This window comes from Peromyscus maniculatus, chromosome 15, assembly GCF_049852395.1.
Source record: "Peromyscus maniculatus bairdii isolate BWxNUB_F1_BW_parent chromosome 15, HU_Pman_BW_mat_3.1, whole genome shotgun sequence".
Classification (NCBI taxonomy): Eukaryota; Metazoa; Chordata; class Mammalia; order Rodentia; family Cricetidae; genus Peromyscus; species Peromyscus maniculatus.
The window spans coordinates 14,383,738-14,410,251 of NC_134866.1; the positions used below are offsets into that span (position 1 = coordinate 14,383,738).

A 26,514-nucleotide genomic window follows, 5' to 3' on the forward strand; every position below is an offset into this window, starting at 1 on the left:
ACAGAGATCCTCCTGCCTCTGCCTCCTGAGTGCTGGGATTAAAGGTGGGGGCTACCACCGTCCAGCTTCTTCTTCTTCTTTTTTAAGTGTTGGAAATGGAACCAAGGTCCTCAAGCATGATTTAAAAAACAAAAGGCAAGAACTCAACTACTGAGCTATGTCTTCAACCCCCAAGATGCATACCTGTGAAACTCTGCCTGCCTCAGATATGTGATATAACAGAAACAAGGTCCAGTCTCCTGGTACACCCCACGTACAACCTACTCCTGCCTCCGTTCTTTGGTTCCCAAGAACGACGGATTCATGCAAGCAAGCCAGTGATGCAGACTGACCTTGAACTGTGAGCTGACCGTGGGCCGCCGGTGTTTGCTTCCACATTTCAGGGTGTCCTGGTTGTTGCGGCTTGAGACATGTTCAAAGAGGTCATAGATGAAGTCAAACCTGTGTGAAGGAAGAGCAGGGCTGTGAGGTGTGCACACACGAGCGTCAGGTGCCTGGTCAGTGTAATTACAGTGCATTTCCGCCATGATAATTAGCATAGTACACTGAGACACTGAGCTGTAACAGCCTACAAAAGATTCAGCCAACCAGTGCCCGGCGGCTTGAGGCAGCCCGAGGAGCAGCCGACTCTGCAGAGGAGAGAGGAAACTGAAAAACAGTGACCTAGGGTGGGGGTCTCCCTGAGGAATAGGCCTGTCTGGAGACTCACCTAAACTCCTCTGGAGCCTTCACTTTTCCTCAGCACAAAGTGACAGAGCTGCCTCTCGGGATGTACAGGGGACAGACAGCTTCTAGAACCTCCCATCGAAAGCAATGCCCCAAATGATCAAGTCCCCTTTTTAGGATAGGGCAGTGTATTCGTGGAACCTACACACATCCTCCCATACACCAAACCATGTCTGGATTATTTACAGGGATAATACAACAGGCATTCTCCATAAATAGGTAACATGTCATTGCTTAGGGAATAATGGCAAGGAAAAAATTCTGTTCATGTCCTGGTACTCCTTTTAAAACTAGGACAGAGATAGCCAGGGACCCTGGTCTGTGGCTATCCAGCCTATGCGCTCTTCACCACAACAAAGCTTGTCCACTTCAAACCAACGGGCAGCTTGTATTTAAATGTATTCTTTTAAAGCTAACAGCCAAGACCGCTTTGACAGGTAACATGCTGTGGCCTTTTCCCAGCATCCTGTATTTTCCACAGGTCTGAAAACTCATCTACAAATAGAAACCACTGATAATAGCTTAAGCAGTGCATTTTCACATGCGAGAACAGAAACTTAAAGATCAAACACTTCATATTCGGAGAACAGCCTGGCTCCCTTCACCCCAATTCATGGCTGGCTAAGCGACAGGATGACCACCTGGTATTTACACTGAGAAATAGCATAGCGTTTTAACAATTGTCTACTTCCTTCCTTAGGTATTAAAAGTTTATTTCTGTATATATTCATGCTAGATTCCCCGCCCCAAAGGTTTGGAAAGTCAACAAGAAAGGGCTTTGTCTCAAATCTTTCTCTTTCACCAAGTCGCTGGACAATAGGGAACTTCCTGGCTTAATAGATACAAATAGCTAAGCTAACCATTCAATTTTCTGTATGTTTTCCTTAACTCTCCGTGGTGTGCATTTACAATTCCTGAATGAATGAATAAATGAATGCGTAATACGTTTATAATTCTGGTTGCATTAACACTTGCTTAATTTTCTTGACATCTCCCAACAAGGAGAAACAGGATCCTATAAAACGCGACTTGAAATTAAAACAGCTCAGTGACTGTAGTGGGGGAAATCAGGCTGGACTGGTCAAGATCAGGTTTCTGAGTCAAACATACTTGAGAGCTAAGCTCAGCCTCTGGCTCTAGCTGAGATACCATCCTCAGCAAGGACTTAACTGCTGCCAGCCTCAGTTGCCTTGCCTGCCACACAATTGATGGGAGTGTCTAACTCATGGGTTTGCTGGGGTTTCTGCCTCACTGAGTGGTAGTTCTTGCTACTATATTACAGCCCTTAGGTCATTGATGAAATGTTGTCTGGAGAAGAAGCTAAGTCACTGCTTCCACAATAGCAGTCTGCTCTGCATTCACACAAATGGTAATCTGCTTGCTAATGACTTCCTGGAGGAGACCCCACCTACCTGCTCTCCCTCAGCAGGTTGAGAAGGTCATCCCTAAAGGTGTCCCTGTTCTTTTCCAGGATGCCTCGGACATCATACTGCACCTTGTTTAAAAACAAAATAAGAGAAAGTGTTATACTCTCAATAAATTAGTTTCAAGTTATGATCAACTACTCTTAACTCTTTGGGTACAAGATCTCAGTGTGGGGCAAAGACTCACTCAAACTCAGGATCCTCCCGAGTTCTGAGATTACAGGCAGATGCCACCATACCAAGCTGGCAAATTCTGTAAAAGCTAGACTTATGAAAAGCAATCATTTTAACAAAGTTGTACCTGGCTTCTCAAACAACTACGTCTTGTGAGCACCAAGTGGGCAAATATTAATAAATACCTTGTTTTATTTGTTTGTTTGTTTGTTTGTTTCTGTTGGGCTAATGCAGTCCAGGCTGACCACACGCTTTTCTCTATAGGCAAGAATGACCTTGAATTTCTGATTGTGGATGAAACTCCCAGAAACCACAACAATGTACCTGGCTTGACCATTCTACACAGGTTAAGTGGAACTTAATGACTGTGGACAGTTTGGAATGTCGTAGGTAGGGGGCCTAATTACAAATTATCTTGGGCTATCTTGGCCTCTTGAATAGCCATTATCCTCCTCTGTGTGTGACTTAATGTCCTTGTGACCATCCTATGAAACCTTAATTCAACAGGCCACTAACTCCCACCAACCGGAAAGCTATGAATGTCCTCTGAGCACCTGAGGCCTGTAGCAGAGGCCCGCCCTCTGCTTTCTTTGCTGTACCTACTACCTACCTGGTGTCCCCATCAATGTATTTGAAGTGAGTCTTGATCTATGATTTTCTCTGTTCTGTTACTATAAAATTTCATGAAAATGTTACCACCATATTGAACATGATGTGTGGGGTAACCTACACCTGTCTTCCCAGGTATGGTCATTCATAGTTGGCTGCAGAATAAGACTTCCTCTTGCCCCTTTGAGGTGAGAATTGTATTTTGGCATGGCCATGACCTTTAACTTCTGATCTTCCTGCTTCCACCACCCTTCAGGTGTGCTTCACCATGTCTGGTTTATGTGGTACTTGGCATGAAACTCAAGATTTTCCATATTCCTAGCAAGTACAGCGGCAACTGAGCCACATCCCAACCCTCAATAATGTCTTAAGAAGAAATTACCTCTCCAGCATAGTGTTTCACTCCAAAGTTGTTGACCGCAACTCGGGGCTTCACATAAAAGTGGTTATTCTAATGTAAAAAAGACACAAAAGCCTTATTTCACTCATTGATTTCCTTCGACTTCTTGAGAAATCCACATTTAACGCAAGGCAACAGTTGTGCCAAAGCTAGCCACAGACCATCAGAGTTTTGGCAGATGGCAAGGGATGGACTCCATAACCATTGCTCTCAACTGTGACGCGACAATAGGCTAAACATTTCAGTTGTCCACTTAGGAAATAAACTCTTTCCAGCTTCCCCAAAGCTAGCTTTTTTCAATACAGGAAGTAAGGGAGGAGAAAAGCTTCGATTTCAGGGACACTGAACATTAAACGTGGGAGGTACAGCAGAGCCAGCAGCGCTGGGCCCCCCACTCGGCATCCCAATGCTCAGCTCTGCGGCTCAGACAGAAAAGGCTGGTTTTGACATACAGCGTGTTGATTGTGCAACTTCTCCAACAAGGTGCTGTCTGTGGCTTGAGGAAAATGGCTCTCTTCGTTGATCAAGGCAAGGAGGCCAAGTTTCTACGAGAGGAGAGACAAAGGTTGAATGAATTAAGTGTGGAATGTCTGTCTTTCAAACCACTTCAGAGTTCCGACCCAGTCAGAGGCTTAAAAAAGAAACATCACTGCGTTCTCTGGGGCTGGAAAATTCAGAATGAAACACACAAAGAAAACCAGTGAAATGCCAGGCGTGTTTTCAAAAATGGGACACACTGAAACATTACAGATAAACTTTTACACCTGGCAGGCCTACGTGTGATGCAGACAAGGATTTGCAGGTCCTTCACATCTAAGTGAGGGCAGTTCACACACACTGTTGATTCTAAAATATCGAGTTCAGTGAGACAATAGCCTGGAAGCAGCCAAGTATTTAAATCCAACCTCACGGTGCATTCACATTCATGTTTCCAAATGGCCCATTGTGTTCTAAACATTCACATCTTTGATGTGCATGTTTGCACAAGTTATTTTGTTCCCATAAATATGAATCAGCCCAGCTGGACACCCTGGGGACTGCAACCATTCATTCTTCAACTACCCATTACCTTCTCAATCAAGTCTAGGCATTCTCCATTGTCTATCCAGTCAATATCTTCCCACACCAACCCTTCTCTGGGGGAAGAAGAAAAAGGGGCCATGTGAAATCAAGATACACCTTCATACTAACTTATTTGCTGATAAAAAAAAAAAAATAAGATTTTGAAGTGGGATCCTGTGTGCTTACCTGCTATATTCCAGTTGTTCTAAAGAAAAAATATGTTTGTTGAAGTATTCCTGAAGCTTCTCGTTTGCATAGTTGATATTGAACTGTTCAAAGTGGTTAACCTGAGGGTGGAGATACAGTGAGTTCTTCAGGGCTCTTGAGGGTACCCAGAAAAGTGAACAAGGGGCAGAAGAGAGAAGAAAGGTCTACAGGGAAAAACATCCATGGCTGCTTTAAGAAAAGTGTTTCAGAGCAGTTTCCAAACAGAAGGCGCCCGTCCCGGTCTCTGCAGGCGTACCTCGAAGTTTTCAAATCCAAAGATGTCAAGGATGCCTATCGATTTGAAGTCTTCTTTGCCCTTGATCCGGCTGTTGATCTTCTTGATTACCCACTCGAAGCAGCGTGCATAAAGTGCCATGGCCAAGGAGTCTCTGCTATCCACTGCCTGGAGGAGGAAAGACCATGGCAGGAGGCATAACCAACTTGTCCCACCCCACTGGGGGACACAGTGCTTTGTGGGAGGACTTGGTCCTCACAGCCAAGTGAATCAGTGTCACCCAGGGAGACAGGCAGCCAAAGAAAGGACAGACCCATTCACCAAGAACTCCCATAAACACCTGCCTTCCAAACACAACTTCACATGTCCATTCATAAACACCTGCCTTCCAAACTCAACTTCGCATGTCCATTCATAAACACCTGCCTTCCAAACTCAACTTCACATGTCCATTCATAAACACCTGCCTTCCAAACTCAACTTCACATGTCCATTCATAAACACCTGCCTTCCAAACTCAACTTCACACGTCCATTCATAAACACCTGCCTTCCAAACTCAACTTCACATGTCCATTCATAAACACCTCCCTTCCAAACTCAACTTCACATGTCCATTTATACAAAGGGGTCCTAATCTGTATACGTGGACATTAATAAATGTTATATCAGGGTTAAAATATTAAGACCTATCATTAAAATTATTTTGTGGTGACATATTGTGTACCCTAATAAAATTTGCCTGAAGATCAGAGAATAGAGCAAGCACTAGATTAAACATAGAGGCCAGGCAGTGGTGGCATACACCTTTAATCCTAGCACTCGGGAGACAGAGATCTGTCTGGATCTCTGCGAGTTCAAAGCCACTCTGGACTACATGAGATTGACTCAGTCTAGAAGTGAAACAGAGCCAGGTAGTGTGCAGTACTTGGGAAGCACACAGGCCTTTTTTTTTTTTTTTTTTTTTTTTTAAGATCTTTTATTTATTATGTATACAGTGTTCTGTACGCAGGCCAGAAGAGGGCACCAGATCTCATTGTAGATGGTTGTGAGCCACCATGTGATGATTGGGAATTCAACTCAGGACCTTTGGAAGAGTGGCCAGTGCTCTTAACCTCCGAGCCACCTGTCCAGCCCCCAGCACACAGGCCTTTAATGGCTGGACAGAGAAAGGTATATAAGGTGTGAGGAGACAGGAAATAAGAGGGCTTTTTAGGCTGAGGAGTCCTAGAGGTAAGAAGTGGCAGTGGCTTATTCCTTTATTTCTCTGAACTTTTAGCATTTAATCCAATATGTAGCTCCAGGTTTTTTATTACAAGACCATATTAGAATTCGTGTTATATTATTTTCTTTTCATTTTTAAATTTTTTACCCATAAAGGTTTTTTTTTTTTTTGTTATGGGATAACATTTTTATTTAGGAAAGATTAGGCCAGATATGTTAAAGCATGTCTCCCAACACAAAAGAGGCAGAGGCAAGCAGATCTCTATGCATTCAAGGCCTGCCTGAGCTACACAGAGCATTCTAGGTCAGTCAGGGCTACACAGTGAGACCCTATCGAGAGAGAGAGAGAGAGAGAGAGAGAGAGAGAGAGAGAGAGAGAGAGAGGCAGAGACAGAGACACAGAGAGATAGAGACAGAGAGAGAGGAAGAAGAAGAAGAAGAAGAAGAAGAAGAAGAAGAAGAAGAAGAAGAAGAAGAAGAAGAAGAAGAAGAAGAAGAAGAAGAAGATAGACACGACAGACGGACGGATGTGCGGGTGGGCGGGCAGGCAGATAGACAGGTAGACAGGTAGCTAGCTAGACAGACAGACAGACAGATAGAAGGGGTGAGTAAGACACCTCAGTGGGGACAGTTTTTCTTTGGCACTAAGCCTGATGACCTTTGTCAATCCCCAGGAACCACATGTTGGAAGGAGAAAACCAACTCCCACGACTTGTTCTCTGTTTCCCATACATGGGCACAAGGCACAAACACAAATAAATCAATCAGTGTAATACAAAACTTGAGAAGGAAGATTAGAAGGGCCAGTCAGTGTAAACTGGTTCAAGGCAGCAGCAGAGGCAAAAAACAAATAACACACGGCTTTGCTGTCTTAGAGTATAGTGAGGGTAATAACTCATGGCTTATTTTTATTGAATGCTTACTCTGCAGCAGATGCTAAGTAGTTACGCCAAGTATTTGCTATTTTTATCTTCATAAGGGTCCTATGAATTAGGCATATCCTTGACTTAAGGAACTGAGGCATAGTGAACACATTTCCCAAGAACAGACCGTCTTAAATGGAAGGATCAAGACTCAGCCTCGGTCAGTGCACACCAGACCTGAGCTCATCAGAACTATGCTGGCCTGTCACTCACAAACCAATTCCATCCATTTCCCAGGCTTGGGTATCCTTTATATTTTGCCTATGAGTCAGTCGTTTCATTGTGGTCACATAAAGCAAAGCAAGATGTGGATCAGGAGCCCCCAGGAAGTCATTTGAGACGTTTCAGTGGCATACCTGCTGAACGCTGAGAGGCGTCAGGATCTCTTCTCCCCTGAGGAACATGGATCTCTGGGTCAGAGCATCTGTGAGCTGTGTTGGGTCCAGCCCAAGTAACTCCGCAGACCTACCCAAAGCTGAAAGTGAAGAAGGAGGCAAAGGTGAACCCAGAGCCCCTCAAACACACCAGATGCTGGACCTCAGCCGGGTTCGAATCCAACCACACACAGCAACACCAGAAAGCGGAGGACCGTCCACAACTCCTCAGGCAGGGCTGATGGACACAGCTCATGGCTAAGCTGAGAACTCCCTCAGCGATCCCAGGTTAGGAGAGTGGAAGGACCCAGGGCCTGGGTAAAGGGATGGCTGGTGACCATGAGACGAAGAGGTTTGCCACATTTTCACTGGTAGCACTCAAGGGCAACTGGCTTTGCCATTACAGTTCTCTCACCAGAACAAAACAGTTTTTTAAGAGGTTACAAGACACGGGGCATCTTAGCAAACTGAATTTAAAAGCAATTACAAGTTGTTGGGGCTGGAGAAATGGCTCAGCAGTTAAAAGAGTACTTGCTGCTCTTGCAGAGGACCTGGGTTTGATTCCCAGTACCCACCCACAGTAGGGGGGTCACAACCATCTAGACTGAAGGAACCCACACTCACACTGGTAACCTACAGACAAGCAGGTGCACATAGATACACATAAATAAGAATATATAAAAATTTAAAAGGGACAGAGAATCAACTGTCTTTTATGATGTACGACACTAAAGAAAGTTGCTATGGATGGGTGGTAGTGGTGCATGCCTTTAATTCCAGCACTCCATGAGGCAGAGGCAGTTGGATCTCTGTGAGTTAGAGGCCAGCCTGGTCCCCAGAGCTCCAAAGATATACAGAGAATCCCTGTCCTCAAAACAAACAAACAAACAAACAAACAAACAAAAAACAAAAACAAAACAACAACAACAAAAGTCACTACAGACAGAGGCCATTACAGAAAAGCACAATTGGTCAAAATTCTGGGAACAATGATCATGGGGTCCCCAAAGGCAATGGAGATATCTACAACACAACTATACACCTAAAGCTCAGGGAACGTTAGGGAAAGGGGGCCGGAAAGACTGTAAGAGATAGAGGACCAGGAAATCTGTTGTGAGATTGCATCTCCTAGAAACGACAAGGAAGTTTTATCCATGATACTCAACAATATGGCTACCAAACTAAGACTTGAACAAGGACAATCTCACGAGTCCTCTCCCCTAGATGAAGAACAACAGGAGAATCATTCTTCCCCAGGGACGAGTCCCTTAATTGATCATCCTATACCAAGGGTCATCCCTGAAATCACATACATACAAGCAACACTACATGGATTCAGCTTGTTGTAGTTATACACTGAGGTGAAAAGGACTATGGATCTGAGAAGGAGTGAGAGGGTGGGAGGAATTAGAGGAAAAGGGAAAATGATGTGATTATATTCATTTAAAATAATGATAATAATACAAGAAAAGTTTAAAAAAATGGCTAAAAGGTAAAATGGATGATGGAATAATGGAACTCTTCTCCCTGACCTTTTTTCTACTTGGGGAAACAAAAATAGATTTATTTCCGTATGGTTCATGTATTGTTATTAAGTGAATTAATACATGTGTGCAGTACATATTATGTTCATATGGGTGTGTGCATGCAGGTGGAGGCCAGAGGTTGACAGAGTGTCTTTCTTCATCACTCTCCACCTTATTTTTTGAGGGTTTCTCACTGAAGCCAGAGCTCACTGATTTGGCCAGACCAGCTGGTCAAGGAGCTCCAGGGATCCACAAGTGTCTGTCCCTCGTCTGTCCCTCCCAGGGCAGGGTTACAGACAACCCCCCCCCCCAACTTCTACAAGGTTCTGAACCCAGGTCTTCATGCCTGCAGAGCGAGCAAGCACTTGACCGAGTCACACTCCCAACTCAGATAATAAAAAAATGTTTTATGTTCCTCAGGGCTTCTCTTTGTTGTTGAGACATGGTCTTGCTAGGTTGCCTAGCTTGACTATGGGTTTGCTCTGTAGCCCAGGATGACCAGCAACTCCCCATCCTCCTGTCTCAGCCTCCTGTATGGTGGCATCATCGGGCCTGTACTACCATACCCAGACCCATATCCATAATTTCTACTGCAGTAGATGTGAACATGCACTGCCCACATAAATAAAGGCTGTTTTAAGAATATATATGCAAGGTGTGGTGGCATACCCCTTTAATGCCAGTATCCAAATGCAGAGGCAGACAGGTTTCCATGAGTTCGAGGCCAGCCTGGTCTACAAAGAGAATTCCAGGACAGCCAGGGCTGTTACACAGAGAAACCTTGACTTGAAAAGCAGAAGAAGCAGAAGAAGCAGAAGAAGCAGAAGAAGCAGAAGAAGAAGAAGAAGAAGAAGAAGAAGAAGAAGAAGAAGAAGAAGAAGAAGAAGAAGAAGAAGAAGAAGAAGAAGAAGAAGATTTTATACATACACACACACACACACACATATTCTCTAAAATGTTTTGCCTGTACGTATATTTGTATACATTTGCATTGCCCGAGGAGGCCAGAAGATGGCACTAGGTCCTTTAGAACCTGAGTTACAGAAGGCAGGTCCTCTCAAAAAGCCACCAGTCTCTTAAATCTCTAAATCATTTCTCTCTCCAACTCTAAACAAAGGCTCTCAGGCTTCTAGGGCACTGAAAAGAACTAGGTGGGGTCAAAACACTTGATAAACACTGACTACGGAAGGAGTTCCCAGAGAGACACTTTGGTTCCAGACACATGCAGTTTCCAGATTCTGCAATACCATTTATTGCTTCCATCAGAAAACTTCTCAAAATCTCTCTCTCTCTCTCTCTCTCTCTCTCTCTCTCTCTCTCTCTATATATATATATATATATATATATATATATATATATATATATGTGTGTGTGTGTGTGTGTGTGTGTGTGTGTGTGTGTGTGTGTGTGCATATATATGTATATACATTTAAAAGCACCTCAACTGGCATTGCATGTAGACAACAAACCCTGAGGTACTCTACCAGGAGGAAGTCATAAGTGCAAAGGGATAAGGAACAGGAGGAACCAGTCCTGGCAGAACTGGGCTATGAACCCAGACTGTCACTAGGCACCACAGTTGGACAACTCTGAAAACCAAGACAAAGCAGGCCAGTGCCTGACTCAACATTTTCCCTATATTAAGTACTCGCTGCTCAGATTTCTACTTATTTGGCCCATTTCCCTTCTTAGTAAGAATAAGAACAGATGCCAGCCCCAGTTCAGGAACTTTCCACAGTCTTTGACTCTCGCCCTGATACTTCACATCATGCAGGTGACGCTCCAACCTCCTGAGCTGGATGTGGTTCAGTGGTGGACATGTGTTTAGCATGGCAGAGTGGGTGAGACCATGGGTTCAAGCCCCAGCATCAAAGAGAGGGGAAGTCTGTAGCTCTATTCTGGCACCAGAAAACTTTCTGTAAAGGACCACAAGTCAGCCTGGAGATGGTGGCACATGCTCAGTACTCAGGAGGCAGAGGCAGGTGGATCTCTGTGAGTTCAAGGCCAGCTTGGTCTACAGAGTGAGTTCCAGGACAGCCAGGACTACACAGAGAAACCCTGTCTCAAAAACAAACAAACAAACATGGCTTTGGAGGATAATGCCTCAAGTTTCTAGGCCTAGTCTCTTATGAGGAAAACACTGAAGGGGACCAGGGGAGGGAGTGGGGGTGGGGACAGGGGTGGGGGTGGGTGGCCGGCTTGGTCTCACCTGTTTTGAAGGAAACCTGCGCCCCTCCAGCAGTGATAAACTCGATGTTGCCGAGATGCAGTATCCCAGCCAGCAACCTCAGGACCTCCCGGACTTCCTCCTCGCTGAACTGCATGACTTCCATCGCCGTCTAGAAGAGAACAAAAACTGTGTTTGTGACGAAGTTAAAGTAGTAGGTATGCTTCTAAAGACAAGAACAAACAAACGAACAAACAAAAAACATGATGCATAGCCACTGACTCTAACAACACCGCATGTTAAAAACAGAAATGGCAGAAATGAAGAATGCTGAGAATCCAACCAATACAGGACCACACGTCTGTGATATAGGCAGCTAGCTTCCTGCTTCCATTACTAAACAGCTTCCTAGAAATCACGGTTATCACAAGGTCAACAAAAGGCTTCTCTCCTCCAATACAAAAGCACAATGATCACAGCTCTCCTTACATAAATTGGAGGCAGGGGGATAATATGCAAGAAGGGAGAGCAAAGAAATAATCATTTTTCAGTCTCAAGACTTTTAAAACAAAGTTAAAAACCAAGTTAGAAATGAGCAAAATAATTACAAAGTACCTGTGCTGTGCAAAAGTGAATTTTGCTCCTTTCTTTCTATGAGTTTATAGATATTTTCTAAGCCAAAAACTATCATGGCAGTGCATGCCTGTAACCCTAGAATCTAGGAGGCCAGAGAAGGTCAATTACCATAAATTCAAGACTAGCCTGGGTCACATAGCAGGACATCATCTATATCAAAATTACAAAGAAAACAATACATTTGTTCCCATTAGCCAGTTCCCATAAGGACCACAGAAACAGAACATCTTCACGGAGTCATATTGGGGGATACTGGATCACACTGTGAACCCCGAGTTTGCATTTGTGTTAATTAAACAAAATTAACCTTGAGTCAGGAGGCTGAGTTAGCAACTAGTTGACGAACAGTAATCATAGAGCATCAGAGGGCATCCCGGAGAGATAGAGAGACACAGGAAGTAGCAGGGTGGGGTTTGGAGTGGCACAGTATTTTCTGATCTGGTGAAGCAGAAGGAGCAAGGAGAGAAGGTTAGCTAACTGCAAGCCAGCCTCTCTGAGCTAGCAGGTTTTCACCCCAGCCTTTGAATCTTGAGTCTTATTGATAAATAGAACGATAGAGATTTAGTTAGAGCTACCTGTGGCAGCAGTGACAGAGCCCGTGCCTGCAGGAATAGGATTCCCGCCAGACTGTGCCCTACGTGGCCAGGCCGCTGCTAGAGAAGCAGGCCGGTAATGGTGGAGTTGCAATTGCTGGCCGAAACAGCAGTGATTAAGGCACAGCCACTGCGCTGAAATTAAAACAACAGAATCACCTACCTGGGCTCTAAAGCACGAAAAGTAAATAAGATTTAAAAATGTATGAGAACAATAGCAGGCAGTTCCTATCAAGTGAAAACGTATCAATACACAGTTCATGAAACAAAATTGTCAGGTCTGGGGAGTTGGCTCAGTGGGTAGCGCACCTGCCATGCAAGTCTTGCACCTGCATTTAGATCGCCAGAACTCATGTGAAAGCTCGATGCAATAAAGCAATCTGCAGGTCCAGTGCATTGGGGTAACAATGAAGGGGTATAAAGAGAATCCCTAGAATACTTTGAGCCAGCAAGAGATCATCTCAAACAATGTGGAAGTTGCAGACTGATACAAGATGTTCTCTGAGCTCTACGTGCACACTATGACAGGTATGTGGCTGCACTCCATGCAACTGTGCATGTGTATAAAGGTACACACACACACACACACACACACAACTTGGATAACTTCTTAGAATACATTCAAAGGTAACATATGAAAATATGAAATGGGCCGGGCGGTGGTGGCGCACGCCTTTAATCCCAGCACTTGGGAGGCAGAGCCAGGCGGATGTCTGTGAGTTCGAGGCCAGCCTGGGCTACCAAGTGAGCTCCAGGAAAGGCGCAAAGCTACGCAGAGAAACCCTGTCTCAAAAAAAAAAAAAAAAAAAAAAAAAAAAAAGAAAATATGAAATGGGACAGAGTTAATATGTTCACTATACTAATGAATTGTTAACTTCTTTCTTTTTGAGTCTAACTCTAAATGATTAGTAAATTAGACTATGGTTCTGGTGTGATTGAATTAATCACAGGAAAATTTAATAGCCCCAACAATTATCACCAGCATGGGGCATGTGCCTTAAAACTCCTAGCAATAACTTCTGTTTCTTGCTGTTCTTTTTATCATTGTTTTACTAATCAGTGTCTCATTCCCTTTGGCGAGAATAGCCACTGTTTAAGGCTATTATAATTATTTTATTATCTCAATAATATGGCTCAAGACTGAAATAAAAGTCCTGGGAAGTTCTCAGTATGGCTTGGCTTGGAATTGCTAAATACCAACTTAGTTACAAAATGGGTACGGAGTTACACAGAGGGTTTTTTTTTTTTAAATAAAAGTTTTTATTACGCACATAAACAGATGCCTGTGAACGTGATATGGGGGGTGGAGTGGTGATATGTGGTGCTAGATTCTGAAGCAGCAGATCATCACATTAGAATCAATTGTGTCACAGTAGCAGCTAGAGGTAAGTGACCCTCTCAGAAAGCACAGGGACCCTGGCAGATTCCTGAACCGTGGTATTCTTGAAAGGGTGGGAAAGGAGGCTGCTGGGAGCTTAAGCAATGACAAGGAAGTACTTTGGTAGTGATGTGTTATATAATGATTCATATGTTAAATGAAATTATCTCCTGTACGACATTAGCTTATGTTGACCAAAGGCTGTTGGAATCAAAGTGGAGTTATTTGTGTCAAGTTGCAACCGGTTAAATAAAGTCGAGAAGGCATGAAGGAAGGGCTCTTTCCGATAGATGCCCGACAAGAGGAGTCTCTGCAGAAGCTCGGCCAGCACCACAGTGTCCCCACAGACATCCAAGGATCTCTGCTTATCACCAGTCACTGCCTCTCTCTGAGGCCCTTGCTGTGCATCCCTGCAAAAGGGATCATGATTGCAAAAACACCTCTGTAATCCTCCTCATTCTGAAAACTTCCCCTTGCTTCAGCACCGTTAGATACAAAGTTGACGTTGTCCTTCTGCAGGGCCATTCTAGAATGCACTCATTATCTTCCCGGAGTCTCTTCTACTCTTTCTGATTTGTTTGTTTGTTTGTTTTGTTTTGAGACCGGGGGGCTTTGATCTCGCTAAGTAGGGAAGGACGGCCTTGAGTTTCTAATCCTCCTGCCTCAAAAACCTCATGGAAATTTAGGTGAGTGCCACCTCACGTGGTGTATGTGGCGTGGTACTGGGATGGAACCTGGGGCTCTGTGCATGCCAGGCAAAGACTCTAACAAATCAGCAACATTCCCAACCCTTTCCCTGTTCTCTACATCAACAACCCCCAAGTTTTCCAAGATTGGAAGAGAGAAAAAAAAATCGTTTGAAAAGTTAACACAACCTGATTCATACAGAATGAATTTGCAGATACATAACTATGGCCACACACCACTCAAAACCCCTGGGTACATGCAGGAAGGTCTCTGAAGTCTGCAAATCTTAGCGGTGGTCCACAGCCAAGGATGCTGTAAACATCCAGTATTTGTGAAGAGAACAAACAGGCCATCACGCATCAAAGTCTCTTGCTACTTCACACACATTCCGTCAGCCACCATCCTGGTGGGCCAGATGGAGGCAGTAAAATAAATTAGTTGTTACTTCTGACTTGAAATAGCTTTTCATCTCAGCTGAAACATTTATGGCCCAGTTTTGAAAGCTATATTAAAACTGGCTATGACATTGAGCACATATTCATAGCCTATGGTCCGCGGAAAAGCAGGTGTCCTTCCAAATAATAATCATATAATCATGGCAAAGATAGCATGTTCATTATGAAAACATAACATTCAGAGAATGGTATAGGATAAAATAAAATCATAGAGTTGCGCCATGTAAAGTAACACTTTTGGAACATACTTTTGCTTCAATTTTTTTTTATCCTCTTACAATTGCTATATGTATATGATATATAAAGTAATTTCTTTTTTAAAATAAAGGGATTCTATATACATGTAATGCATATTGCTGATTCCTGCCCTCCTCATTTCTTATATAAGAAACAATTTTTTCAGTATTTCTAAACGTTATACCTAACGACGGGTTTCACTTGCTACAAGGGGTTTCATCTACGTGCATAATAAAGACTCTCAAATGTCTCCCAATCAGTTTGAGAAGAGGGAAATCTTGCTGTTTCCAGGAAGGAATATTTTCCTCCTCCTCCATCAAAGTTGTACCTTTTTTTTTTTTTTTAAATCCGTGCTTAGAACTTCTAGAATAAAATTAAATGGTTAAATAATAATAGCAAAATGTCACATTTATGATCTTAGTAAAGATCAGCTAATTTTTCATTAATACTTCTAGTGGGCCAACACTAATGAGTAGTTGTGAATTGAACACTTACAGATCTACAAGGATGTCCATAAAGAGACTGTGTGACTAGAATACGTTAGTCAGGAACATTATGCTGATTTTATATACAAATTTCCCTGCCTTCTTACATGAAACATCATTTCGTCATAAGATCAAACTTCAAATGCCAACACTTGCTTTTTCAATGTAACCATAAAGCTTAAATACAGGGATTAAGAACGACAAGCTCCCTAAACTGACTTGGAGCCCACGGAAAGGAACTGTTTTGTGTGGGGAAATGATGCCCCAAGAGGAAGGGAGAGGAACAGCATCCACGGTCTTCCCAGGCAATGCACCCTGGTGGCCACAGCTCTCTGGGAATGGGCTGGCCTGCAGCAAGACTAGACTAGATAACTGTCTATTCTTTCCCTCGATTCATCAAGAATGAGGATGAGTGATAATTTCCACACATGCTTCTTCAACAAAGACGGTAAGAAAGGAACTGTGAGAAGAAGGCTGTGTAGTGGGAAAAGTGTGTGACCGTAACAGAACGAAGAAAGACAGCTTAGAACACAGTTGTACCTGTGAGGAGTGCCAGGAGCCCGGATGTAAAAATCCACAGAAGCTGAATTCAGTCCTGTATATAAAATTGTGTAGCATTTGCAGAGGACCTGTTCAGTCATCCTGCACACTTTATTTATAGTGTGGTATGGATCCCAGGCTGGCCTTGAACTCACAAAGCAACCCATGCTGGCACTAAATCTGCATCAGTAATCCTGCTTTAACCTCTGCAGTGCTGGGATCCCAGACCTTTGCCACTGTTCCTGGCCACCCTGCGGACTTAAACCACCTCTAGATTACCTATAACACCAAACTCAAGGCATATGCTGTAAAGCAGCGGATCTTACGTCATATTACTTTTGTAGACGCAACCTGTTTTCCTCTTTTTAAACACATTTTCTATCTGAATCTGGTTATCTTCAGACATGAGGGTCTCAGAGATATGGGGGCTGACGGTACTTTAAAGAACACTTCACAAAATCCAACTGCCAAGACAAATCCTTTCCCTCCAAGGTGTATACACCAAAGAGTGATGTCTTCAGCGGGGTGTAGCTCAGAGGCCTGGCACATGTGCAGCCCCAGGTTTGATTTCTCTGAGCTAGAGTCAGACACAAAGATGGAACAGAGACAGAGAGAGACACACACAGAGACACTGAGAGACAGCACAATCACTCTGCACATTTCTGTGCCTTTTCATAGAAAGGAAAGATGGTCACATTCCTGCCTCGTCTGCTTTGAATTTCATTTTCCCCCTTTTTGCTTCATTTATTTATTTATTTATTTTTGTCTTTCTGCATGTTAGGCCGACCTTAAACTCACGGCAATCCTTCTGTCTCAGCCACCGAAGTGCTGGGATCGCAGGCATGAACCATCACATGAAGCTTGAATTCCATTTCCAACTTTGATCCAGATTATATACACAGGATGAGAATTTATGTGTGATTGATAGGCATTTTGAAATCACATGGTATTCCTCTTTGTATGTCACTTCTCGGGTAGCAAGACCTCAGGGGTCCCCAGAACTAGAGGACAATACTGTTGCTCTTGGTTACATACTGGAACTGGATGGTGAGACCCTACTGGTGAAGACACCACACACTGAATAATCAGAGTTTCTGACCTTCGAATGACTTACAAAGACAAGGCTAAAGTGCCTTGAAAGCAGGACGGAGCTGGCTGGCGGCTCTGTCTGGGATTGTACACCAGCCCTGTAATGTGTGGGTAAAGGCAGGCTGTTCACCAGCTCTGTAGTCTCCCAGAAGACACCATTCTAATGACCTGACAGGGCCATTAAGAGCTGAGTCCATGTGAAGTTCAAGAAAGTAAGTGTAAGCATGCTTTGGTATGTATGCACAGTGGATTGGTTCCAGGCTCCCCTGTAGGCATTAGTCTGAGAATGCTCAATTCCTTTATAAATATGTATACATGACCTATGTACATTCTCTATATACTTTAAATGATCTCCAAATTACTTATAACGCCCAATATAGTATATACACACACATATATATACACAAATATATATGTGTGTGTATATATATATATTGTTATACTGTATTGTTTAGGAATTGGCAACACAAAAGGCCTGAATACATTAAGTACACTGCTTTCCCCTCTGCTGACAGTTAAATATGAGTCCATGGGTAGTGGGTACACAGGGATGCCCACACTTGTGTCAACTGTATTTATACACGATTATGATTAAAGGTGAGTCAAACCCTATAGGTACTGTGTCCTAAAGCTGAGGACTCTGGCAAAGACACAGGCCCACTGTGATGTGATGGCCAGGCACACTCAGTCAGGCAGGCTGTTAACGGCGTGTAGTGACCAGGCTTATTTTCAGTGCAGTCACCCTGTCCAAAGCCCTAGTGGGAACTGAGAGATGTTAGCAACTGTTGCTGCCATGAGCCAGGGTCAAGATCAGCACTGTCCATGCAACCAGAACTAATTCCAATGGAGAGACTACAGGGACTGGGTGACGAACCAGTGGTGACCTTGCCCCATGATGAATCTGTTTTCCAAAAGAAACCCTACCTGACACCTCAAAACAGAGAACTATTGCTAGGGTGCAAAGCCCTGGGTTTTTGGGTGTTTGTTTTGAGGAAATGAGAGCACAGGCTTTGAACATGCTGTTCCAAGAGAGTCACGCACCTGTCCTGATTGACACAGTCACTCACCATTTGCAAAGGACTCCTGGGATTCCCTTCCAGCCTGGAAAGCAGGCTTCCCAGTGATTAACAGGGGCAAGAAATAACTATTCTTATATGTTCTTCAAATGTAATCATATCTGTTTTCATTATAAAAAGAATTATTTTTCTTGCAAACAAAAATGAATCCATACTCTTATGAGGAAAAGATAAAATAAGTAACTTACAATAACTTGTCTGAAGGATTCTTGGTCACTGATTGTCTTGTCCTCTATACATCCAGATTGATTCAAGTAATGGTAGTTCTCTGGCAAAGATAAATAAAATTCTTCTACAGAAAGACAAAGAAAGATGGGACATCAGTACTCAGCTGGCCTTGGCTGACCAAAGGCAGAAGCAATCACTGTAATTTACATACTTATGTACTTACTTGAGTATGCAGGGGACTGTATTGTGGTTTCAATAACTAAAATACACACATAATTCCATACCCCAAATGAACACACACTAAGATGCTAATAAAGCTACCTTTTAACAATCCAGGCAAATTAAAAACAACCAATTAAATTAAACAGGATCAGAAAAAACAAGTTAATGAGGGTATTGCTATATTATTTTCTTTTAAAAGCCACACATTTAGTGTTAGAGATGGCTAGGTGGAAAAGGACTTGCTTAAGACACATAAGTTCTAGGTTCATTCCCTAGTAGGACCAAAAAAGAAAAATGAACTTTTAGAAATTTTACTTAGGTATGTTTCAAAAGTACAGCTGTAGGCCATGGAGATGGCTTAGTCAAGCAGCTCAAATTCAATATCCAGAACAGACATACAAAACCATGTAGGATAGTGAGCTTGTGATCCCAGGGCCAACTGGTCAACCACTGTTCAATGTCCAGAACACACATACAAAGCCATGTAGGATAGTGAGCTTGTGATCCCAGAGCTAACTGGTCAACCACCACAGTGTCAGTAGCAAACTCTAGGTTCAGTGAGTGAGCCTGTCTCAGAAGGTAAGGTGGAGAGCCACTGGAGTCAACTTCTGGCCTCTATGTACAAACATACAAGCTCACTTGCTTACACACACACACACACACACACACACACACACACACACACACACACACACTGAAATAAAGCTGATTATGTTACATTACACGTTTCTCACAAGTACCCATCAAATTAAAAATGTACTAATTACAAACAGTTTGATTTTCTCCCTTTGCTGTTTTGACCCTCGGATCAAAACATCTTTTGTACTCTCACAGCACGCATTTTATTGCACTCGGTGGAAGGCAAAGATGTTCCTGTGCTGCCCGCCCCATCCCCAATGTGTTTGAAATGGACCATAGGCTGCCACCCACTTGTCTCTGCTGCCGCGCATCACTCACCTCTCTCTCTCTGTTCCAGCCCTGCCAGCAGTGCATAGAATATGTGATAATTCCTCTCCCCAGGATTTTGCCTCACTACTCGGTTCTGTGGAGAGAAACCAAATTTCTATTATTAAAAAAAATGTTTTCACCATTTAATACAACAACAATCTCTAAAAAATTGTCATCATAGGAAAACTGTGAATTGAATCAGTTACTTACTTTTTCTAATAAATCTTCATGTGAAAAGTAAGGCAAGTCAAGGAAGAAAACAGACACGGCAGGAGGTTAGTCTTGACTTTGGGTAGTGGCTCCCCGGTCCACTGATATTGCTGCCACTGGTGTTGAAGGACATCAAAGAAAGCAAAACCCCCTTCACCTAAATTCAGCTCCAATGACATAATGCCCGTGTATGAGCCAAATGATGGGACCCGCTACAGCAAACGGCTAGTGCTTGGTGACTGCTGCAGGGTAGACATGGCTTGAATGTAGCCCCAAAGGCCCTGCACAGAGTCCTTGGTCTATGCTATGAGGGTGGCAGAACCCTTACCTGAGGTGGGGCCCAGTGGGAGGTGGCTAGGTCAAGGTTACAAACGTTATGTTAATGCTGATCTCATAGGCATGTCAGCTTCTTGAGAATAGTCAAGGATGGAGTCTAGCCATCCTGGTTCTCTCTTCCTCTTACCTCCCGTCATGTGATCTCTCACACATGCTCCATGACACCATCCATCATGCTACAACGGAGCTAGGAAGGCTTGGACCAGAGTCTGAAAAAAATGACTGACCTTGGACTTCCAGCTCCCCCAAACTGTGAGCTAAGACAAAGCTATTGAGAAGAAGAAAAAAGGGCAAAACCCCCCTCTTGTCTTTATCAAGTACCTGTTCAGGCATTCCATCACAGCAACAGAAAACAGATTATTAAATGATGAAGCTAGACTACAGGCATAATATGTGATATTTACATAGGAAAAATGGCCATTTATCTTTTAGAATAATCATTAAACAGGACAAATGCACTAATATTAAAGCAAAAATGAGCCTGAACTAGCGTTAACAAGTACTTCACACTCTTTGGGGGCCCTTATAACAAGTGAGCCAAGTGTCCACTGACTGATAGAGCCAAGCGCAAAGATGAACATGAAACGAAGCAGGATACAATCTACAATTCTTCCACCCTGGATATTTCCCTTCTGACAGATGTTCAGTTGCACAAACTTCCCAAAGCGACTGGAGTTGTTGTTGTATACTGTCTTCGCGTTGCCGAAAGCTTCCATGATGGGGCTGTGAACAGAGGAGGGACGGCAGGGCATTAACCAGGGCAAATGCTCAAACTCACAAACTGCACAAATCTGTGCAGCGGGGCCCAGCCTGACTCCATTTATTTAAAGAGGAGCCGGCTTCTCTGAGCATTTGCTGAAGTGGGCTTTCCTGAACATCCCCTTTAATGAGAAGAAGGAGATGCTTGCACTTCAAGAGGAAGCCACAAAGCTAAGGGGACCACGTGGCTCAGCTCTGCACAAGTGAACGTGGCGAATACACACAGCCCAGGAGTTGCACAGAAAAACCCAGGCGCACATCTAGGAGCTGGAGAGCCCTCAATTCTGGACATTTCACTCATCGGCTGCACGGCCTGGAGAGAATTTATTTTACATTCTGGATGAGCTCCAACTGTAAAATGGAGTCAGGATAGACCAAGTGTGTCACAGGAAGTTCTGCAAAGGACCAGAGAGTGTTTTAGGCTTTGCAGAGCATGTGGTCCCTGCTGAAACTCCTCAGTGTTGGCACCGTCATTTAAAAGCAGCCAGAAACAACACAAGTGAGCAGGGCAGGGTCCCAAGAAAATTATTTACAAAGGAGGCTGCAGGAGGCAGAGGCAGAGGTCTGAAAATGGATGGTGATGACCATTGCTCCTGAGCTGTATGTGAGAGGATGGTTAGAAATTAAAGGTATATGTATTTAATTGCAATTAAAAAAGAATGTGGGTGGAGAGTGTATACCTGGTACTCCAGATCTTGAATATGCTAAGCAAGCATTCTACCACTGAGTTGCAAGCCCAATTAAATAAAAAAAGCTTCGGGAAACTGTATTAGGGCTGCAGGTTGCTGACCCTGAGACAGCTTTCTGTATCTGGGATTCTGTAATGTCTCTACTAATTCTACCACCCTACCAGGCACAAATCAGATTCCAAGTTAGTTGTCTGTAGATGACACCCGGCCTCGCAGCCCTCTGTCAGGGTTCCAAGGATCACTACTGCTGATCTGAGGCTGAGAAGATGCACTCTGCTCACATGGACAGCACCTTCCTCGTTATAAAGGCTAAGCCCACACGTGGCAAGTGGGTTAGTATGCACTGGAGTCCTTTGCAGTCGGGCAGCTGAAGACAGACTGCTTCTCAAAACCTCGTGGTATATCAGCCTGAATGGCCCAACTGGAAAGGAGGGTCCAGGAACTGCTTCGGCCAAAGCAGGTGTTGCTGAAGGTTCCAGAAAGTGCTGGGTACATATTAAGACTGTTTATTTGGGGGGGGAGGTGTCAGTGGTGGGGGTTGGGAGGTGAGACAAAGGCCCACTAAGTCATCTCTATGGAACTCTCTATGTAAGTCAAGCTGGCCTTGAACTCACAGAGATCTGCCTGCCTCTGCCTCCCAGGCTGGGATGAAAGGTTTGCAGCAGAGATCTCTTGAGGAATCCTAACAGGCAAGCCAGGAAGAGAAATAGACGAATTTTAGCTACTCCATTCCAAAAGAAAAGCAAACCCTATCACTTGGAAGGAAGAAAACCAATGTGATACCTGCTCTGGAGGATGGCTTGCTCCACACAGGATGTCTTCTCCTGTAAGGACAGGTCCAAAGAATGCTGGCTGATGACGGACAGGAACTTGAGGATCAGCTTGGTGCTTTCCGTTTTCCCAGCCCCACTTTCACCACTGAAAGACAAACCGCACAGGTTTGGGTTTCTAAGGAAAGACAAGTATTCTGGAAACAACTACCGTCCTTAAAACAAATCACCATTAACACCAGGGAGAGCAGAGATCAAAATCCCTGTTGCCAGGCCAGGAAGAAGGCTCATGGCTCAGGGTGCTTGCCACCGAGCCTGATGACCTGACTTCACTCTTGGGCGCACACAGAGAGAAAACCGACTCCCACAAGTTGTTCTCTGACCTCCACGTCGGCTGTAGCGTATGCATGCCCTCCGCTGACACTCGCATAATCAATGTTGCTAAAGAACTTGAGCCGAAGCTCTTTCTCCTGCAGGCCGGTCCACTTCCGGCCTCCTACATGCTGCTTCTTATGCTGGACTCAGAGCTAGATGGTGCCTTTCAAAGATGGGAAGCTCTGCCTGTGCAAGAATCTTGATTTTGTCTTGTTCCCAAGCACATCCCCAACACTCCAACACCACCTGCTCACTGGGCTCCAGGAGGGTGGGTGTTAAATGAATGGGCACAGTAGCAGGTGCTTGCGTGGGAACACAGTGCAGGTGGGTGAATGAGCTCAAGAATGAAACCACCAGTGTCACGAAAGGATGAAACCCACACTACGTGACTATCCTCCCAGCGATTCTGCAAGGGAAAGAGGCAAGGGCTGAGGGCCTGGGTCAGATCTGAACACTAGGGTGTCTGATTCCAAAGTCCTGTGGATGTTGTGCATTAGTAACAGCTAAGGGAAAGTGAACAGAGCATTTCAGACAGAGGAGGCCGATGGGGGACTCAAAGGATGCCTCCCCTGTGCCTTAAGAGTCTGGCAAACTCCCACAGAGAAAACAGGAGGATTCTGGGTAAGATAATAATGAAGCAGAAGCACAGAAGCCAGGTAAGGTGGTACTGGATGATGCCGCCCAGGGCTGGTGAGTGAGCTGGGTCCATTAAGATCACCTTAAAGAGCAAAGCCCTTGGGAGAATACTCTAGAAGGGCTGAAGGGTCCCTTCAGCAAGATCGGCTCCAGCCATCGCCAGGCTTAGCTGTTACCTAGCTTGTGGCTGCTCAGATCCTGTGTACATGGGATGCAACTAGAGAGGGGACGGAAAAGCACGAAAGAGATCTGGAGGTGAGCGCCCCATCTAGTTTTGGTAAGTGTTCAGTGAGGAGCGTGGGGGATGATCGAAGAAGCAAGAAGCGAAACTTCCAAGGAAAGCAGAAGCAAAGGGCAAGTAAGAAAGAGCCCAACAGCCCAACAGAAGCCATCAGAGGCAGCAGGGTGGAAGTGCTTGGTGGAAGTCCCTGGGTCCATGTTCTGGGGCACCCTAAGGAGGCAGGGATGCTACTGGGAACATGGTGAATGATTAAGCACATTTAATAAAAAGAAGAAATGACTTAAGTGATAAGACATCCCTGAAGTCAAGCTGGGTGTCTTGGGCACTCAGGGAATATCTGTTGGTCCAGGCTCACCACAGGCACCTCATCCTCTTTGTAAGCATTCAGGTTGAGCATAGGAGATATCATCATTCCAGATTTTTAAAAAAGCATTATGGCAAAAAAAAAAAAAAAAAAAAGCATTATGGCAATGGGTCTGGGGGTCCTGGCACGGTCTCCACACAAAACAGAGACAGGGAGAAATGTGTTCTTCCCGCAGAGAACAAATACCCACAAACCCACACCTACTGTGAGATAAAAAAGCAAAACCCAAAGAACCCAGAAACAAGCCTACTTAGGGCAGCTGAGTCTAAGAACCTAGAGACTGTCCTGCTTAATGGTGCTTGAGATAATAAAATGTGTGAGTCAAGCCAGTTTGGGCTGAGTTATCTTTCATTGGTAATGGGAATCATCTTAACAGCCCTCTTCGCATACCTGGCCCAGGCACAGCCTATTGCTTAGTGTAAGGCTGGCACTGAAGTCGTTCAAGACTGAGTAGAGCACAAGCTAGGGGAGAAAGGTTCAAGGAAACAGCCAAATGACTCCTCATGTCTTAACAGGTACACAGTGAACTGACAGGTACCGCCGATTGAATTTCAAAAACAAAAGGCGGAACTGAGGGTGTGGCTCATTGGATAGGTTGCCTGCCTGGCATGCAGAAAGCCCTGAGTTTCATTCCCAGCACCACATAATGCAGGTATGGTGGTGTATACCTACAATCCTAGCACTCAGGAGGTAAAAGCAGGAGAATCAGAAGTTCAAAGTCATCTTTGCCAAGGCTGATGGCTACACAAGACCCTGACTAAAATCAAGCAAATAAAAGCCAAGAAAAACTAATGGGAAAATTCCGTGATTGAAATAGACAAGGTTCTTTAAACCCAAGTTTTCATCCTCTGACACACAGAGGTAGAGGGGGAGTTCATAGGACTGGAGGGAGCATGCACAGGATCCCTGGCAGATCCAGTTTGGGGGTTCAGTCAGTGACAGAGGCTCAGGAATGATCTGGGTACCAGTGAGCTTACCAGTATGATGACCTGGGTGTTGCCAACAGTTTCCACATCTGTCAAAATTCACCAAACTGTATACTTAAGATTAGCATACTTGACTCAAAAACAGACAGACAGACAGACAAATAGGTAAACAGAAACCTTCCAGAACAGAGTAGCTTCCAGACCTCAGTCTTGGGGGAGGGCAGCTGGAGAATCAGGCTGAGAAAGGTAGGAGGAGGAACATATTTTGGAGAGAAAATGATGAGCATTCAGAACCCAACCCTGGAGGTACCCATGAGATACGGCGGTATGATACCTGAGGACTTGGAGAAGTTGCTGGGGGGGGGGGGGCGACTGGGGATTTGGGGGACCAAGGAAACTCTGAGGGGGAAAAAGGTGGAGGAGAGAAGATAGAAGAAACGATAGGGTCAGAGAAGGAGAAATACCAGGTAGACCGTGCTTCAAAAAAGAATGAGTCAGCTTGAGGGGAAACCAGGGTGATTCAATTAGCCACAGAACCAAATGTGCACCCGCAATATGTAACACACTAGTGATTCCTGAGTCATGATGCCAAATTATCCTAAAGGAGACGTCAAAGAACCAGGGGCGGTGAGGCTCAAAGATGCTGGACACCATGTGTCCTGGAAAGCAACAGGGAAGCGAGCCGGGCCCCTACAGGAGAGGGTACCGGCATGCACAGACTCTCCATGCATGGGGATGCCGGCCGGTCGGTCTGCTCGCAGGACACATTGGCGCTGGCAGTGTTCTAGGTCCATGCATGTGTCGACGGTCTCTGGTCCTTACACCTTATCTCTCTGCCCTCTCATCTGTTTGCACACTGAGACGCTCAGGCACTACGGAGCAGATCGCAGAACCCAAAATGGAAGCTCTCTGGCCCTTTTGTAGCTGCTGGCCAAGCATGCTACAGAACCACATGCATTCCAAAAACCACACAATTCTCACAAAATATAAATCAGACCAAATCTAATTTCTATCATTTCCTAGTTGGTAGCCAAGTGAAGAAGCGTCCTAGTGTCTAAAGGATTAAGTCCAAAGGTCTTAGTAAGCTAAACAAAGTCCTTACATAATGACTGCAGCGGGAAGCACCACTCTGTGGGAGCAGAGACTCAAGCTCAAATCTCCGCAGTCATTCGCTCACCAGGTCCAAGCCTCATTTTCTCCACAGAAAAGGTTCTCGGAGGCTTATAAAGATAGGCGCTTTCTCCATGTAGTTCATTTCCCTAGATCTTCCACACCTATGCCCTTCATCTGTTTTTTAATGTGAGTCACAACTTATTCCCTGTGCCATGTGGTCCTTTTCTGACCCAATACACAAACTTGGCTCAAGCACTCACCGAGACACACTTCAAGAAACAAAAGTGTGTCCATTAAAAGGTAAAATAAAAGCAGAGTTTAAGAGGTTGGAGAGACAGCTCAGAAGTTAGGAGCACTTGGTGCTCCTGCGAGGACCTTGGGTGGGTTCCCAACACTCACATCTAACAGCTCACACCAGCCTATAACTCCAGATACAGGGGAGCTAATGCCTTCCAGTATCCTTAGGCATGCACGCATGTGGTGCACATTAACTCATGCAGGTACAGCACACACACACATATGTGCTTTTTA

The 26,514-nt window shown here is 44.5% G+C and overlaps 1 protein-coding gene across 3 annotated transcripts in view; it reads right to left on the bottom strand.

The window, feature by feature from the left end:
* Positions 1-26,514, bottom strand: part of Myo10 (myosin X) — a 174,390-nt gene that overhangs the window by 71,454 nt on the left and 76,422 nt on the right. The window contains exons 5-18 of one of the 3 annotated variants that reach the window (XM_042261382.1): positions 22,342-22,476; positions 20,709-20,833; positions 19,775-19,788; positions 19,574-19,658; positions 18,415-18,518; positions 11,093-11,222; positions 7,340-7,458; positions 4,859-5,005; positions 4,582-4,682; positions 4,403-4,469; positions 3,786-3,878; positions 3,316-3,384; positions 2,139-2,221; positions 333-441 (exon numbers count right to left, since the gene is read on the bottom strand). In XM_042261382.1, coding sequence (XP_042117316.1) covers positions 333-441; positions 2,139-2,221; positions 3,316-3,384; positions 3,786-3,878; positions 4,403-4,469; positions 4,582-4,682; positions 4,859-5,005; positions 7,340-7,458; positions 11,093-11,222; positions 18,415-18,518; positions 19,574-19,658; positions 19,775-19,788; positions 20,709-20,833; positions 22,342-22,476 — 1,381 coding nt within the window. Of the gene's footprint in view, positions 1-332; positions 442-2,138; positions 2,222-3,315; positions 3,385-3,785; positions 3,879-4,402; positions 4,470-4,581; positions 4,683-4,858; positions 5,006-7,339; positions 7,459-11,092; positions 11,223-18,414; positions 18,519-19,573; positions 19,659-19,774; positions 19,808-20,708; positions 20,834-22,341; positions 22,477-26,514 lie in introns of those variants that run through there. The other 2 variants (XM_006981747.4, XM_076551713.1) reach the window with 2 other exon arrangements.